The sequence below is a fragment of the Chelonia mydas genome, chromosome 6 (assembly GCF_015237465.2).
Source record: "Chelonia mydas isolate rCheMyd1 chromosome 6, rCheMyd1.pri.v2, whole genome shotgun sequence".
NCBI classification, from domain to species: Eukaryota; Metazoa; Chordata; order Testudines; family Cheloniidae; genus Chelonia; species Chelonia mydas.
In genome coordinates, this window is record NC_051246.2 from 37638209 (window position 1) to 37654817 (window position 16609).

A 16609-nucleotide genomic window follows, 5' to 3' on the forward strand; every position below is an offset into this window, starting at 1 on the left:
AAGGGTTCTTCTTTGCAATACATATGTATCAGTTTGCTAATGTTCGTGGGTGGATTATCTTTTTACATTTCATGCCTCTCTAACAATCACTTTAAAAAGCACATACTTTGATGCTAAAACACTGACAATTATCAAGCAGATTAATTTTTAGACTTAAAAGTCCAAATTTACCCTTTGTGTAGTTCTAGTGTAGTCAGAGTTACACCATGAAAGAATTTGGCACAGCAGCTCTTGCACTGTCCACTGTATGTATTCTGTCTGGGAGACTTTTGCACGAATGCAGCAGGCACTTTGAGAGTTTATCTGAAGAAGTGCAATTTCCTTTTTTTTTTTTAATCTCCATTATATCTTGTAAGCCAAGGTTTAGATCAAAGGCCAAAACCCTTTAAAATATTACTATTTTCTTTACAGAGACTCAAATGTGTTCAACAGAACTAAACAAAAGTGGCCTTTTTAAAAAAGATACAATAAGGACAAATAAGATACCATTGACTCCAGTGAGAGACATGTAGGGGTATACCAGGGCAGAGTCAGACTTTAATGAAGTACAGTAACCGTGTCTAAACTTTAGTTGGACCTTTACGTCCATATACAGTTCTCAGTCCACACACACCAAATTCTATTAACTTATAGAGTCAGAGAGTGTCTTGTTTTGAGGGAGAAATTCTGGAAGGAGCAGACAAATATAGCACAGAGTAGAAAAGGAAGTGCATAAGCAGAAGTAACACTCCTAAAGAATTTATTTTTTTGCATAAGGTTTGTTGATATATCCTCAGGAAGGAGAGCTTTCACATCTAAATCTCTCCTTAGAGAGGAAAGTAGATTATTTCACTCCCAAATATTACTTAAAATGACAAGACAGTTAATCAGCTTCTTCCTGTTTACATATAATGCACTATATCTGAAACTGAAATACCATTGTACTATGTGTTCACCTTTATATTAAATAGAGGGAAACAAGTAATGTTTCTCATATAGCCATGTGATAATTTTTCTTCCATAAGATGGTTTCTGGAAACCAAGAAATGTGTATGTAACAGCAGCATGTGTGTTGTGAAGAGATTGCAGTTTCTATGGAACTGAGAACAAGAATACACCAGTGGAAAGGAATTTTAAAGCTACTTATTCAATAAATAGAAATGGAAAAAAACCACAATACTATGTTAACTTTGCTGTAATTCTTTCCATCACTTAAGCATAAGCTTTCTTGTAATTATAAAAATAGTGATAAAATAAGAAAATGTGACTGTTTCATAGAGAACACACCAAGCCTAAAACGTAACAAAATGCTGCTTTTTGTAGTTTGATTTTCTGGTCCAAATGATAAACATTGTGTGCAGTGCACTGAAGCCACTTTGTCAGTAGAACTACACCCCTACCCCGATATAACGCGACCTGATATAACACGAATTCGGATATAACGTGGTAAAGCAGCGCTCCAGGGGGGTGGGGCTGAGCACTCCGGTGGATGAAAGCAAGTTCGATATAACGTGGTTTCACCTATAACGCAGTAAGATTTTTTGCTCCCGAGGACAGCGTTATATCGGGGTACAGGTGTATTTAGGAATACCACTAACAGTATTCTCAATAAGGGCCTGATCCAAAGTCCACCTTTCATTGACTTCAGATGGGCTTCAGATTAGGACTCAATTTTCTAAACATAACGGCTTAAGTTTTAGCTACGCATGTTCCATTAGTACTGAACTGTGTTTCACATCCAAAGCCTTTTGTATCCAGTCAAGAATATAAATCTCAGAGTGCTCCGAGCCCAGAATAACAACGGCATATATTTTAATAAGTTTTTACTATGTAAGACTTAGGAAATGCACAGTTAGATGAACAATAATGGAATCAAAAGAGTCTAGTCTGCATGGTCTCTTATGAGAAATAGAAAAAATGAAAAAAAAATCTGTTTTCTTATATTTCACTATCCAATCTCCTCAATTCCATCTCTAAACGGTACAAAATTATTTTTTGCCTAGTCTACTACAGTATAGCACTTTAATAAGTATTAATTTATAGTTTTGTGATGTATAAACACAGTAGATCACATATAGGATATTGCAACATTATGTAACTTAGTGTAACACTCCATAATGCTATTTATGTCCAGAAACTCACCTCTCTGAGCTTTGTCAATTTCTGCATTCGAACTGGTTGAACTTGTATTTGGAGGTCTTTGAACGTTAATGTTTTATTCAACTGATTGCTGGATTTATTTCTAATGGCAAAGCTTTTATCTTCTTCGGGTAGTAATTTAAAAGGTGCCTTTTCTTGATGTCCAGGTTCTATGCTATCCCACGATACAGCTCGTAATAGAGGAGGGCGTGTTCCAGATCCTTTAAGTTCTGTTTTACAGGTAACTTCAGGGTCCATCAGTTCTGGTACAGAACTTTTAAATTTTGGGTCCATAGTACCTATGCCTGGTCCTTGTCGATACATTCTTAAAGGAAAGTCATTTTCTTTTGATTTCTTAAGTAATGGTTTTCCATGTTCATTTTCACAGCTGTTTGTGCTTGTGTTAAGAGAAGTTTTGCCAGCGTCACTGCCTGAAGGGGAGGATTTGGGTAAATTATCCATACGTGTAAGTGGATCAAAGTTTTCTTTTTGTGCAGAGAGTTTCTCTTTGGAGTTTTCAAAACTAGTGGAACGAGGAACCAACCTTCCCTGAGAAACCTTCCTCTGATCATTCTGCTTTCGATCGGTTAAACCTTTTGTGACATTCTGAAAGAAAAGGACATGTATAAAAGATATAGAAACACTGTGTGTGGGGGGGGATGGGGGGTGAGTTGGATTGCATTGTAAAGGAACACTTCCGCTTTCACTGCCATTTGCTTATAAATGCTTCATTGTAGAGGAGAGAATAGGGGAGATTTTGAAAGACACAGAAAGCAGGTAGGTGCTTGAAGGCATGTTGATGATCAATGGGAGATAGGCACCTCTCATTTGTGCCTTTGAAAAAAAATCACACCCCCACTTCCAGGGTCCAATTCAGCTAACCTTACATCAGACAAAACTCCCTGTTGACTTCAGTGTAAGATTTGCCTGAGTAAGGGCTGCAGAATGAGGCCCATAAATGTGTCAAACAAGTAACTTTACACTGAAGCAGAAGAGATATTCCTGGCATGTCAATCTATCTGGTTTACAATGAATGATATTTTCACAAGAAATTTGTTGGTGCTCTTTGCAAGGACAGCCTAAACAAGTTTAACCAGTTAAACCATGTCTGGAGAATCCAAGGCTTTCCATGAATTCATATCACTTTTTTATTTTAAACCTTGCATGGCCCCTTGCTCCCAGACTGGCAAGGCCTGTGAGAGTCAGAACTATGAGCAAGAATGTAGACAAAGTGGGCATTGGGTTGCCTGAATTGAGTACATCTGTTTTGATTTTGCTAACACAGGTGAAAAAACTAGTTTGCTTTACTCATTTTATGTTTTAATGCCCAATATTACAAGAAATCCATATTGAAAACAGGCACTGTCCTACATGCATAACCTCCCCAGCTAAAAACAAAGCAAGCAAACACACAATTCTTAAGCAACTTTCCAGGCATAAGGTATTAGTATGGCAGTAGTTCTCCCAGTGCCCAAAGTGTAGGCTTATTGCAATTGTGATAGGGTCGGGCCGGATGGCTACAGGAGAGTAATAGAAGGCAGATATATTAGCCCCAGATTAAGTAGGTCCCTTTTTCCTGGGTAAGATAACAGGGAAGGTTCCAGAACAATCGGGAACCTTCTGGAGACAATTAAGACAGACAGGCTGATTAGAACACCTGCAGCCAATCAAGAAGCTGCTAGAATCAATTAAGGCAGGCTAATCAGGGCACCTGGGTTTAAAAAGGAGCTCACTTCAGTTTGTGGTGCATGTGTAAGGAGCTGGGAGCAAGAGGCGCTAGGAACTGAGAGTGAGAACGCATACTGTTGGAGGACTGAGGAGTACAAGCATTATCAGACACCAGGAGGAAGGTCCTATGGTGAGGATAAAGAAGGTGTTGGGAGGAGGCCATGGGGAAGTAGCCCAGGGAATTGTAGCTGTCGCACAGCTGTTCCAGGAGGCACTCTAGACAGCTGCATTCCACAGGGCCCTGGGCTGGAACCTGGAGTAGAGGGCGGGCCCGGCTTCCCCCCAAACCTCTCAACTCCTGGTCAGCGACAGGAGGAGTTGATCTGGACTGTGGGTTCACGAAAACAGCCAAACTGAGGTCTGCCGTGAGGGTCCAAGGCGAGCAAATCTGCCAATAAGCGCAAGACCCACCAAGGTAGAGGAGGAGCTTTGTCACATATACAAACTTAAAAGTGCTGTTGATCCTAGCTCTATTAAACTTCTATTATTTCCTTCCCCTTGTGCAATGCAATCACTAAGATAGACAAACGAAAATATTTAGAGCTTTAGAACTTGTATACTTATTTCCACATCAAAGAAATATTGAAAGAAAAAAGTCTGTTTTTCTGACAGATCTGCTCTAGGACTTATTTTTGGGAAGTCCTATTGCCTGTGTTACACAGAAAGTCAGACTTGATCATAATGGTACCTTTTGGCCTTGGAATCTACGAATATAAAAAATGAATAGAAGTAACTTTAAGGTTGCTGTGCACTTCATAGACATAGGGATTCTTTAATTCAAAGAGAACTACCCATCTTTGATGGAAGTAGACTTGTACCTGACAGACAAAAATGTTTAATGTTTTCTATGCTATGGAATCTAATCATAGCCATGAACTTCACTAGATTTTTAGTGCTCCTAGGATATTTTCCAGAGAAAACATGACATTAATATTGTTCATGATGTTTAGAGGAGATTAAAGATAGCAATATTGGCGATAAACTTCCAGATTAAGTGATTGATTAAATAAATAACAATAATAATTATTTCAATAGTATGCTTTAACGGGCAGACTTGTTTATGTGTTTGGAAAGTGCCTACTACACACACACAAAATAAGGAAACAGAGTGAGCGGGGTAGGGGGTTTAATTGGGAAGCACCACTTCCCCTTTCACTGCCATTTGCTTCTTTGGAATGACATACTGTTATTACATTTGTAATTGATTATTACCACCATTTTTATTACAATTATTTTATCTGAGGATATCAAAGTGCTTATACGCATTTACCCCTATATCTCTCAGCATGATAACTTTCCAGGTTTCTTCCTTTAATTGAGTGAATGATTCCCATTATTTCCCCACCACCAGTATATGAGCCTTTATATTTCCCAAGTTAAATCACATTATCTCATTTTCTCCCTGTGTTTCTAATCTCTCTGGGTCCCTTTCTGTTATTTCTCTGTTTACTGACAATTGCAACTCCGCCTAATTGGAAAATTTCTTTAACATGGTGTTTACTCTCTCCTTCTGATTGCAAAAGGCTAGACTGCGCCTTTGCCCAATGCTTTAGTTGATGCATGAGAAGGAACTGTCACAGTAAACACAGATTCTTCCTTACTCGCCTCTAGTTCACAGGGAGAAATGATTTGCACCACTCCTTTACTGGGTGCACATTCTTCCTCACCCCTCCCAGCACCTGCCAACTCTGCTGGCCCGTGTATTAGGGGTCAGAGCCAGGGATCTGCATATTCCTTACTCACATGCCTGTAGGAGAGAAGGGATGGAGGAAGTATGGGGCATGCACCCCATCCTCTCTTTACTGAGGTAAGGAGCACTAATGCGGAGATGCAGGGAACCTGAATGCAGATGTGCAGGGTCATGTGTATGTGTGGAGGTGGGAATCTTATTTCCTTTTATTCCCTTGCATGGCTGCATTAGGTGGGGTTACAATATGGTTCTAAATGTTAACTATGACCTTGATTCTGCAACACTCAAGTCACATATATTCTAAATTTTCCTCACATAAGTAGCTCAGTTAAAAATCAATGGAAATACTCATGTGTATAAACAGGAACATAAATGTTCACAGGATTAGATCCTAAGGCTGGAAGCAATCTTTTCCCTCCAGTGCTGCAGTAGACCCCTCCTGGCCTCTCAGTTCAGTGCTGTATCTCATTTCACTTTGATTACGATTTTTCACTCAGTTTCAAAGCCACACAACAGTATTCTTATCTGAGCCAACCTGAGTTTAATTTCAAGGGTAAGAGTTTGTAAGACACTGTATCAAATGCTTAATTCTGCTGCTTGCCTTTCATCCTCTTTTATAATTTTGTTATTCTAACAAAAAAGAAAAAAATAAGTAATTTGTCTTGCAAGACTTCTTTTTTATTTTTTTGACAGACACCTGAGACCTATTGCATTTAATTCTGCTCTCCGCTAGATGTTCAGGGATGATATTTTAATCTCTTAATATTTGTTGCATTACTTTATTTGAAGTAGAAATTACATTTATGGACGGTAACTACCAAGATTATGCCTCTGTCCTTTTCTTCAAATCAGGAACACATTAGATCTTTTCTAATCTTCCAGTGGCTCTCCACTTCTCCATGATGTTTCAGAGAATTGTCATTATGTTGTGTGTAATTGGCTTTCAAAGTCAGCTCATTAAGCTTATCATAACCTAAATAAAAGATGTATCTTTAGCCCTAACTTTTGCTACTTTTGGTATAGAGACTGCTACTGAAAGCATCACATTATTCTTAGAGAGTAATAGGACAGCGTAAAGTTGTATTATTGTAATTACAGTATACCACAGCCAGCACCTGTAACTCAGTCTTACCTGCAGTGGAGACACTGACCCAGCACCCGTGGCTATACATACATCAGACCCTAGAATAGTAAAACATATATGAGGAGAGAATCTCCTGCTTTTTTATTTTTTGTTTATTATATTTCAGCAACAGCCAGACCCACCCCACCCACCCGCAAGATAATTGAGGTGGAGAGTTTCAAAGGCACAACACTGAAAATTTCCCACTTAGATATTAGAATTCATAAAGTTGTATCTTAAAGTGGAAATAATAAATAATAAAAACAATAAACAAATGCCTATTCTACTGCAGTAGGAATAGAACATTAATTATTATAGCAAAGCTTCACAGTTGAGAAGGACAATAAAATACGGACATATAACCTAGGAATAAGTACAAAATAACGGTCTTAATATATCTGTTCCATCTTGTATTTAGTTGTGACACTCTGAATAAGTTTCCCACACCTGAAGAAGAGCTCTGTGAGAACTTGAAAGCTTATCTCTGCAACAGAAGTTCAACAAAAGATATTACCTCACCCACCTTGTCTCTCTAGTACCCTGGGACTGACACGGCTACAACAATGCTGCATACCTACTAACGTATGGTGGGTATTCACAAACGTCATCATTTTCAAGGACAGAGACTGATGAATTTATGAATCCTGGCTACTTTTCAATGGATGGAAGTGTAGCCTAATGGGCATTTTCCCCCTGGCTTTGTAAAATAGTTTAAATTTGAACATCTACAGATAACTTTACCTGTTGGGATTGGAAGAGTGAGAGAGTTGCTCTGAGCTGGTACAGGTGAAACCCTTGGACTAAGTGTAGGGGAAACAGCTTCATTAAAACAGGGGGGGAAAAAAGAAAAAGAAAAAGAAAGCATTAGGTAATTTTTTTTTTTTTTACTTGGATTGTGGTTTCTAAGCTTCCTGCTCAGGTTTAAACACCCCAACAGACAGTGGGGTAGCATAGTCATTTGATGGTAATGTTCATGGCCAGAGCATTCCCAAGTCTCAACAAATTATTTCAGATTGCTAAAAACATTTTGGGGAAACAGAAACTAGTTTCTAAAAATATAAACAACTTGTATTGAGAAACAAACAGGCTACTTCCTGAATGGGCTAAATATGATCCTCTGATGCTGCATTTCTATTGCACTTGTGCGTCACTTGTAGGGGCTGTCTGCACTGCAACACAGGGAAGTGGATGTACAGGAGTGAGGGCTTGGGAATTTGTAAACAGTGTGAACCGAAAAGGGCCAGAACCCACAATGGAAGCAAGCAGCAAGCTGCTTCTGCGACTCCTAGTTATATCTTGCAATAATTTGTGGATCACAGACTGGTTGGGTTTGAAGGCCCTAAAAAACATTTTGTGACAAAATATTTGACCTTAGCCCCATTGTGCTACAGCATATTTTTCTAAGATCCACGCCCTTACATGTGCCCACCTGTTTGCAGCATCAGGCCAATAAGAAAAAACAGTTAAAATAATGACAACAATAATGGGTTATGGCTTCAATGACCCAAAAAAAGACAAGCAATTCCAAAAAAAAAAAAATGATGGTAAAAGGGGTATCAGGAATATCATCTTACATATATATATATAAACCCACAAAGGAAACTAGTGAAAAAAAAATCACAATGAGCTTACAGTTGGTTAGAAAACAAAAATGTTGCCAACAGGAATTTTGAATGAAAGAAAAAGTTTTGTTTTTTCCCAGAAAGTTTCAGACAATTCTAAACAAAATGTTTGGTTTCAAATTGACAAGTGAAAATGAAACCATAATTTTCACTTTATTTCCTTGAAAGTATCATTTTGTTTGTTTTCCAAAAAATGTTAAGTTGGAAAAAAAAGTGTCATTTCAAATTGACATTCCAGCATAAAATGTCTTCATTTTTAAACCAAAAAATGAAATAAAACAACTTTTTAAGTCAATGCAATTTTAATTTAGTTTAGAACTATGGATTGAAAAACAAATTTTTATTTACATATTTCCTGTGGAGAGAAAAATCTAATAAATATGGACATCTTCCTATGTAGAATTTCGTATTTTGAGTGGGAAAACTGCACAAAAAATGTGTGCCAGCTCTAGACTAGCTGACTGGAAAGGCCTTCTACTCAGCTTTGAAGACAGTTAGAGAGAAATATTCTCAGGGAGATTAACAATTACAAACAATGTGCATGAGTCATGTTGAACATGTGCCTTATACATTTGAAAACTTCTGGATTTCTATGTAGTATGTTATTTTCACATCTTGCACCTACCTGTGGGAGACTCTGGAAGACTGCTTCTTGATTTTCTGCCTCTGCGCATTAGGAACCGCTCACTCACTCTCTTTGCTTCTTCTAGTAACTCAAGATTCTTCTTTTTATCTTCATCTGAGATTTTCACATCTGGCAGTTGGCCATTTACCAGATCAATCACCTGACCTGTATTGTCTCAGTAGCAAAGCATGGGACTTAGATATGTATAGTATAACCCTGTCTCTAGATAATTTGTTGCATATTATTAAAAAATCATGTGTGCATATCATATGGTTTAAAATATACCTATAATTGAGCTATCAACTCATATTCACTAACCAATCACATTTAACATCACTTTCCAGTGGTGCAGTCCCCCCTGATTTAGGGACTAATCCTAGAAGATCCTGATGATCTCCTGTCAAATGAAATCACTGGAGGTGAAGGTGCTCATCAGCACCTTAAATAGCTGCCTTAACATAAAACTTGGTTTTCTATATACCACCCACCCTTTTATTTATTTCTAAGATTGATTTTCCTTATTTATAAAAATGACCATGGCACTATCCCTGTGTCAGCTAGTACTGTCAGCATTTCTGTTACAAACTATTTTTTGTGAAAGTTTCTGCCTGTAAAATTTTTCAAGCACAAAGTCCCACAAACATCCTTGGGAAAGGAAGTGCATACTTAACTTTAAGCACACGAGTAACTCTATTGGCAGATTTGCAAATTGGGGCCCAGAATTTTACATGTGCAAATATTTGACCATCTGTAACTGTGACTGTAATTCTAGAAGCTGGTTTTGAAAGTTTGATCACTAGGGTCTACAATTGTTCCTCTTCTATTTAAAAATTGGCCTTTCATGTAGCTTCATACTAAATTTTCAAAACCACTTGGTAACTTAGAAACTTAAGTCCCATTTTCAAAAGTGACTTAAGGCATCTAGGAGCCTAAATCACTTTTGGAACTAAGTGGTAAGTCACTTAGGTGCTTTTGAACATTTTACCCTAAGGGTCTTGTCAAAAATCCACCTCAGTGGGCCTGATCCAAAGTCCATTATGGTAAGTGAAAAGACTCTCATTGACTTCAAGCGCTTTGGATCAGGCCCTCAGTTATCTTTTAAAAAGAGACAGGGAACTGACTTCTCACCAAACAATTCTCATTTTCTTAGTTCAGCATTCTCATTTTCTCACCAAACAATGGCATCTCATAGTGTATGCATGACTTGGGTGCCGCTGTTGATCTAGCTAGCATGTAGGTCTATTATATATGGTACAGGGTTTTCCAGTCCACTTAGATTTCTAGGCATTTTAAAGTTAAATTTCAGTAGTGCCATAGTTTGCTTACTTTCTCACATATTTGATTATGTCTGACTTCACATGTCTTGAGCCACCACATACCATATACCATGCTATTTTAAAAACAGCTCCAAACATAGTTTTAGAAAAACAAATCTGCCTAAATAAATTGCTTGGATTTTTATTAATGAAATCATATACTCATCATTTTAATATAAACTATAAAATAAACTGAAAACATCAAACCAGAATCTTGACTATTAAAGTACAATAAGAATGAAACATTTTAAATGTATTTCAATATATAAACTTAATTTTACATAAACCATTTTGTCTGTTGTGTAATTGGGTCTGGACTTCTGAAGTTTTTCTTTCTTTCCTTCTTTAGGTAGTAGCTCGTGTCTGTTTATTCCTTTATCTTTTCGTACTTTAGTGTAATCATGCCTATAATTCCGTACATTTTGTACTGGCAAATGAAGGATGTTGTAAATAGAGATGGGTCTACAGCAACAATCCAGATACAGACAGACATGGGAGGAAATCCTGGTCCTACTGAAGTCAATGGAAGTTTTGCCACTGACTTCAGTAGGGCCAGCATTTCATCTCCAAACTTTGGGAAGTTTGCTAAATGCATATACGTATAATAATGGTCAGATTCTATCACCTTTATTCCTACTGAGTAAATACATTATTCCATAAGTAGCCACACTGAAGTCAATGGCACTTTTCATGGAGTAAGGTACTCATCGCAAGGAAGGGCATCAAAATCTCCACCTAAAGAATGTGCTAATTTTCATTAAAATGTTTAAATAGCTGATACCTTAATTGACCTGAATATTTTGACAGATAACTGTTCGTGAAGTTTTTTTTTCCCTTTTAATTTGATATCTGATTCTGCACAAGGAATGAAAAAATAGAACTACTGTACAATAATTTTCACAAAACAGGAGTTTCTAAGAAGATATAGCTCCAGCCTTATAAGAAAAGAAGTAAACTCTATTTTATTTTATTACTATATTTTGAGGTGCTAGAAGATAAGTATTTCCCTAGCTCTGCTCAGGTGTATATTCTGTGTATTATTCAGCACTTGTAATGCAGACATCTTAAACTCAGGGTGATAATTTATCCTGCTATACCATCAAGTATTTTCTGTGCATACATTATACTCAGTGTATACAGAAGAGGGCATTATACAGTCATTCTAATTTCTGTGGGCCAGATTCTCCACTGATGTATATTGGAGTGGTTCCACTGAAGTCAATATCTTATGCTATTCCAGTGGAGATCTATTTAAATCTTATTTGAACATGTCAGATTTTGTTTTGGGGAAGAAAACATTAACATTAACAGAACTATTTCTTACCAACTGAAGTCAGTGAAGTAACGGAAGTCCTAGTGTGTCGGTTAGAATGTCTCAGGTGAGGACTATGTGGTCTAGGGACAAAACAAAACAAAACATAGCAGTAAGCAACAAGGAAGAAATTAAAATAATGCTTTTATCATATATATTCACTGACAGAAATTTCTACAAAAATAACATTTTCTAATTTACTGGTATGCCTTTTGGAAAAATACAATATAAAAATAACTAACTCTCCCTCTCCCCCCAAATCACAATTTGATATCCAATTAACTATTTGTCTCAGAATGTAAAAAAAAAGAAAGAAAAAAGAAACAGTATACTCAAGCTGATAAATGTTTGTATTATTTTTCCCATAAAAGTTAATTATACACATTTTATGTTTTAGACATTTTACGTTTTCCAAAATCTGGGAAAAGACAGGCAAACACCCTCTCTTCAAAGTTCTGAACTTGCTTTATTGAAAAGTGTTTACATGGCTGGTTCTTTTCAGTAAAGGTTGATCCAACTAACAATCAATGAAAAGATTCCCTTTGACTTCAATGGGAGTTGGGTTAAACCCCTCCCCCCGCAATTCTTGTTTTGCTGAGATTCCTCTGATACAGGGAGAAATTAAGGAAGCAGTGTACTGCAAAAATCACTCTCAACTGGTGGAAGTTTTTCAACAAAAGCTGTACCTTTTAAGTTCAGTGTCATGATCTAAGACTGATGTAAATGTGGTTCATGGCAAGAAATACTTTCCAATGTGTGTAAACTGATAATTTGTTATGATTGTTTGTTTTCTCTGAGATAAAAAAATGAATTATTTTAAATAGATTTTAAGCTACGTATTCTAAGCTATGTCTAGATGAGGAACTGGGTAGCTCAAAGGTCTGATAATAATGGTCCTGATTCAGCAAAGATGTAAACATATATTTATCTTTAATCATATTGATAATCCTATCCCTGTTCAACAAAGTATTTAAGCATGTGCTTAACTTTAAGTAGTACATACATCCTATGGACCTCAATGTTTAAGTGCTTTGCTGAATAGTGATGGTATTATTAATGTGTTTGAAGTTTAGCATGAACATGTGTTGAACTGGGGCCAGAATCTGGAATTTATCTCTTCCATTTCATTAGTTCAAAGATCTGTTACATAGAGCTATTACCATTTGTTAACTGTTTGATGGTTATTTTGAAATGAATGTGGTCTCACTCAGGTTACCAGCCAACTCAAATTCTTTAAAAGAAAACAAATGGATTTGCTAGTATTCTGAAGATTTCCCACACTTTGGTAATAAGAAATAAGACTATTTCCTTTATTGCCAACACAAGTTTACTAAATAATGCCTTGCACCGGGGAATCTGCAGTGATACAAGCTTTCCCACAATGCATATGGTAATGAAACTATACACAATAGTAGTTATTAATGTTGATAGTTATAATGGTGTAAGTTTTAATAATTTATTCAATACTGAAGATAATGTACACAAGACTGGAAATAAGAGTGCATCTAACAAATGTGTCATCAACTAAATATGCCAAGAGAAATCATAAGCACTTTCAGCAATGCATGAAAACATAAAATGCAAAATATAAGAATAAAATTAAATAAAGTATTTGCAAAGGTTGTTAGTACAACTTGCAAAGCATTTTTAGTTTACTCGATTTCCTTCGGAAATTACTTTCCATTACAGTTAAGCCTTGTTACTATATTGTTCTTACATACTATAAATACAACTTCTGCTTAAATTGGTACTTTCTTTTTTAGTTAATTTATTGGTTTTGAATTCTTTACTAATTTAAACTTCAGATAAATGGAATGGTCTTGATTTTTCTAAGTACAAAATATTGTGTTGATACATAGTTCTTGCAAAGTAGGTTACAGGTTCTATTTAATATGAATGACTGCTAACATATATAAACTTTTCTTCGTGGTGCTAGGATATAATACTAGCAGGCATAATTTAAAACAGCATTCTAATTAGTTGGATAACAAAAAAGGAGTGGAATAATCAGATTCAAACTATGCATTCTATACACACTTAAGCTACAGGAGTATGAGCTAACAAAGAAGGAACAATATATATTAAGGATTTTAACAAAAAAAAACATATTTCCATTTTGGACCAAATACTCCTCACCTTCCATACGCCAATATTCACTTGTGTGAGTAAAATCAGTAGGATTTGACCCAACAACTACAACTAGTGGACTAGAATGTGGGATTTAGCATTTGAACTGACTAGGGCAGTGGTTCTTAACCTGGGGTGCGAGATGCCCTTTCTTGGGGTGTGAGACATGCCAGATTTTTTTAGAAGCTAAATCATCGAAAACACAAATTAAGCACAGGCACGTAAGTACAACTACTTTGTTTCATCAAACCTATGTATTTATTAACATTATACATTTTTAAACGATTACTATAATATACAAACAAAAATATATCTAGGTATAAAGAACTGACCTACTTCAACAATTTTTTATAAGGGGTGCGAGAACATATTTTGATTTTTGATAAGGGGTGCGAGAACATATTTTGAGAACAAAAGGGGTGCAGGCTGCAGTAAAGGTTAAGAACCACTGGACTAGGGGGTATACTGCCCCATGAGGAGCTCAGGGAAGAATTGTGCCTTTCTCCTGAGGTACAATCCCTTCCTAAGCTGCCCAATTTGTGCTCCCCTGGTGGTCATACAGAAAGCTGATGCAGGGTCAAAGGGCTTGGAATACTGTGCATGCAGTAAAGTGTGTGGAAGGACTAGTCCTTGCACAATTATTCCAGGTTCCTGCATGCACTGCACAAGGGCAGAGGGTTCCAGGACACTCCATCACATGCCAAAAGGACAGAGGCAGCAACCTTTACTCACAAGACTACACTGGAGTTACTCACATGAGGAAGGCCTGCTCCCATGAGTAACAGTTGTCAAACTGGGTCCAAATTATGTGAAAAATCTATTTACATAGTTGTTTTAATCTCATGTTTGCTCAAAATTTAAATTATGTTAATCTGGAAGATTAGCAAATATATGTAAACTTCATGCATGCATTTTGCAGTCCTTATTCATGTCAAACTCCTACAGATTTCATTTGGATTATTCCCAGAGTTAGGTCGCAGAACTGAGTCATGTGTAAAAAACCTATTCCTTTGGTACCAATTATGATATCTCTATAATGCCACCTCCTTATGTTAAAAATAGTCATTTTACTGTAGAGACAATATATCCAGTTACAAATAAAAATAAAATGCTGATTTCTTTAAAATTAAGTAAATTTCAAAACAGATTCTCTGAAACGTATATCTTGGAATTATTATACCGGTTATGTATAATCTGGTAACACATGTATTATATGTAGTACCTGTTAACCAGATTTTTATCAATTTCTACATCTGGCGTAACAGCATTCTCTGGAAGAACAACAGAAGGTGTACTGCATGTTGTCCCTTCAATAGTAGCATCCTGAATAGTTTGTGACAAATAAAAATGTAGTTAAACAAAAATTTAAAACACTGAAAAATGATGCTGTATATGGAATATAAAATGTATTTCGCTGTCAATTTACCAGGAGAAAAGATGAACATGGTTCAACAATATATGAGTTAAATGTCCTTCAAACACAACAGATAATGAAACCGATCCTTAACTTCAACTATTGAGGAGAAATGATGGCTAGTCATTGACATGCAATTTCTTCACATAGGGCCTGATGTTAGCAGTCCTTGCACAAAGTAAAATCAGTAAATGGCTGGCTTTTACAAGGACTCTCAGGGGATCAGTCCCACAGAGGTGCTGAGGCACATTATGAGTAATCTGTGCATTCCCCTTGAAGCTCAAGTGTAAATCCCATTGAAGTTAATGAAAGCTGCATGTAAGAAAAGGGGAAGAATGGATCCTTTACAATGGTGGGTTAAATTAGGTGCAAAACTCCAATTAGCAGCAACGACAATTTGTTTCAGTATATAGAAACTATTATTTTCATGTTGTTTTATTGCTTGCTTTCTATTTCCCTATCACACATCAACATGAATTAGCAGCGCTTGTTGTAACCAAATATAGTGGGACTTATCAGATTTTACAACAGCCAGATATTTTAATAAATACAGTATGTCATTTAAAAAAGTTTACATGACAGTCTGTGTCAGTTTGCAGTGTTGGTGTAGTGATATTGGTTCCAGGATATCAGAGAGACAAGGTGGATGAGATAATTTTTTTTTTTTACTGGATACACACTTTTGAGCTTATAGAGCTCTTCTTCAGGTCTGGGAAAGGTACCCATGGATCTTGAAAGGTATGTTGTGGGGGTCACCATAGCAGTGGATATATGTTTTGCATTTGTTATGGGAGGTCTGTTGCTGCTTTGAATTGCTATTTCCGGGTCTGTTGCTGCTTTGAATTGCTATATCCGGGTCTGTGGGGAGCTAGTTCCGATAAAGAGCTTGACAAGGTTGGGCGTTGTTTGAGGACCAGAAAAGGGGGTTCAGGAAAAATTTCTTTCAGGATGTGGTCTCCATAGAGAATGAGTTGTATTTGTTTAATGATAACCCATATGGGTTCCAGTGTGGGATGATAAGTGTGTGTGGTTGGAGGTGGGTTTGATGAAGGCGGTTTTAAATGTGTTAAGGTGTGTATCCCGGACTTTCTCCTCAGAGCATATTCTGTGGTATCTGAATGCCAGGCTGTAGATAACAGATTTCTTGGTGCGTTTGAGGCACTTACTGGATCTGTGAAGGTAAGGGTGCTGATCCATGGGTTTCTTGTATATAGTTGTCTGTAGGATTCCATTATTGAAGCTTATCGTGTCCAGGAAGTTGATACTGGTGTGTGTGTTTTCTAAATAGAGTCTGATGGATGGGTAGTTGTTTTTGAAGGCCAAGTTCATTATCAGAAGCAAGCTTCCCACAGGCCAGGACACACCAACTCAAAGTGGCACCAGGCCCTGCCATAACAAGAGATGCAAAACCTGCACACATATCTCCACTGCTATGATGATCAAAACCTCCTACAACACACCTTTCAAGTTCCCTGGATCCTACACAGGGCAACTAAAATGATTAGGGGTCTGGAACACATGACTTATGAGGAGA

At 36.9% G+C, this 16609-nt stretch overlaps 1 protein-coding gene across 9 annotated transcripts in view; it reads right to left on the reverse strand.

The window, feature by feature from the left end:
• The window catches only part of IRAG1 (inositol 1,4,5-triphosphate receptor associated 1), a 161096-nt gene that overhangs the window by 40034 nt on the left and 104453 nt on the right, over positions 1 to 16609 (reverse strand). For 5 of the 9 annotated variants that reach the window (XM_043550135.1, XM_027819501.3, XM_037899811.2 and 2 more), the window contains exons 7-12: positions 14884 to 14984; positions 11547 to 11617; positions 8907 to 9080; positions 7401 to 7478; positions 6669 to 6718; positions 2122 to 2724 (exon numbers count right to left, since the gene is read on the reverse strand). In XM_043550135.1, coding sequence (XP_043406070.1) covers positions 2122 to 2724; positions 6669 to 6718; positions 7401 to 7478; positions 8907 to 9080; positions 11547 to 11617; positions 14884 to 14984 — 1077 coding nt within the window. The remainder of the gene's footprint in view (positions 1 to 2121; positions 2725 to 6668; positions 6719 to 7400; positions 7479 to 8906; positions 9081 to 11546; positions 11618 to 14883; positions 14985 to 16609) is intronic. The other 4 variants (XM_037899810.2, XM_043550138.1, XM_043550136.1 and 1 more) reach the window with 3 other exon arrangements.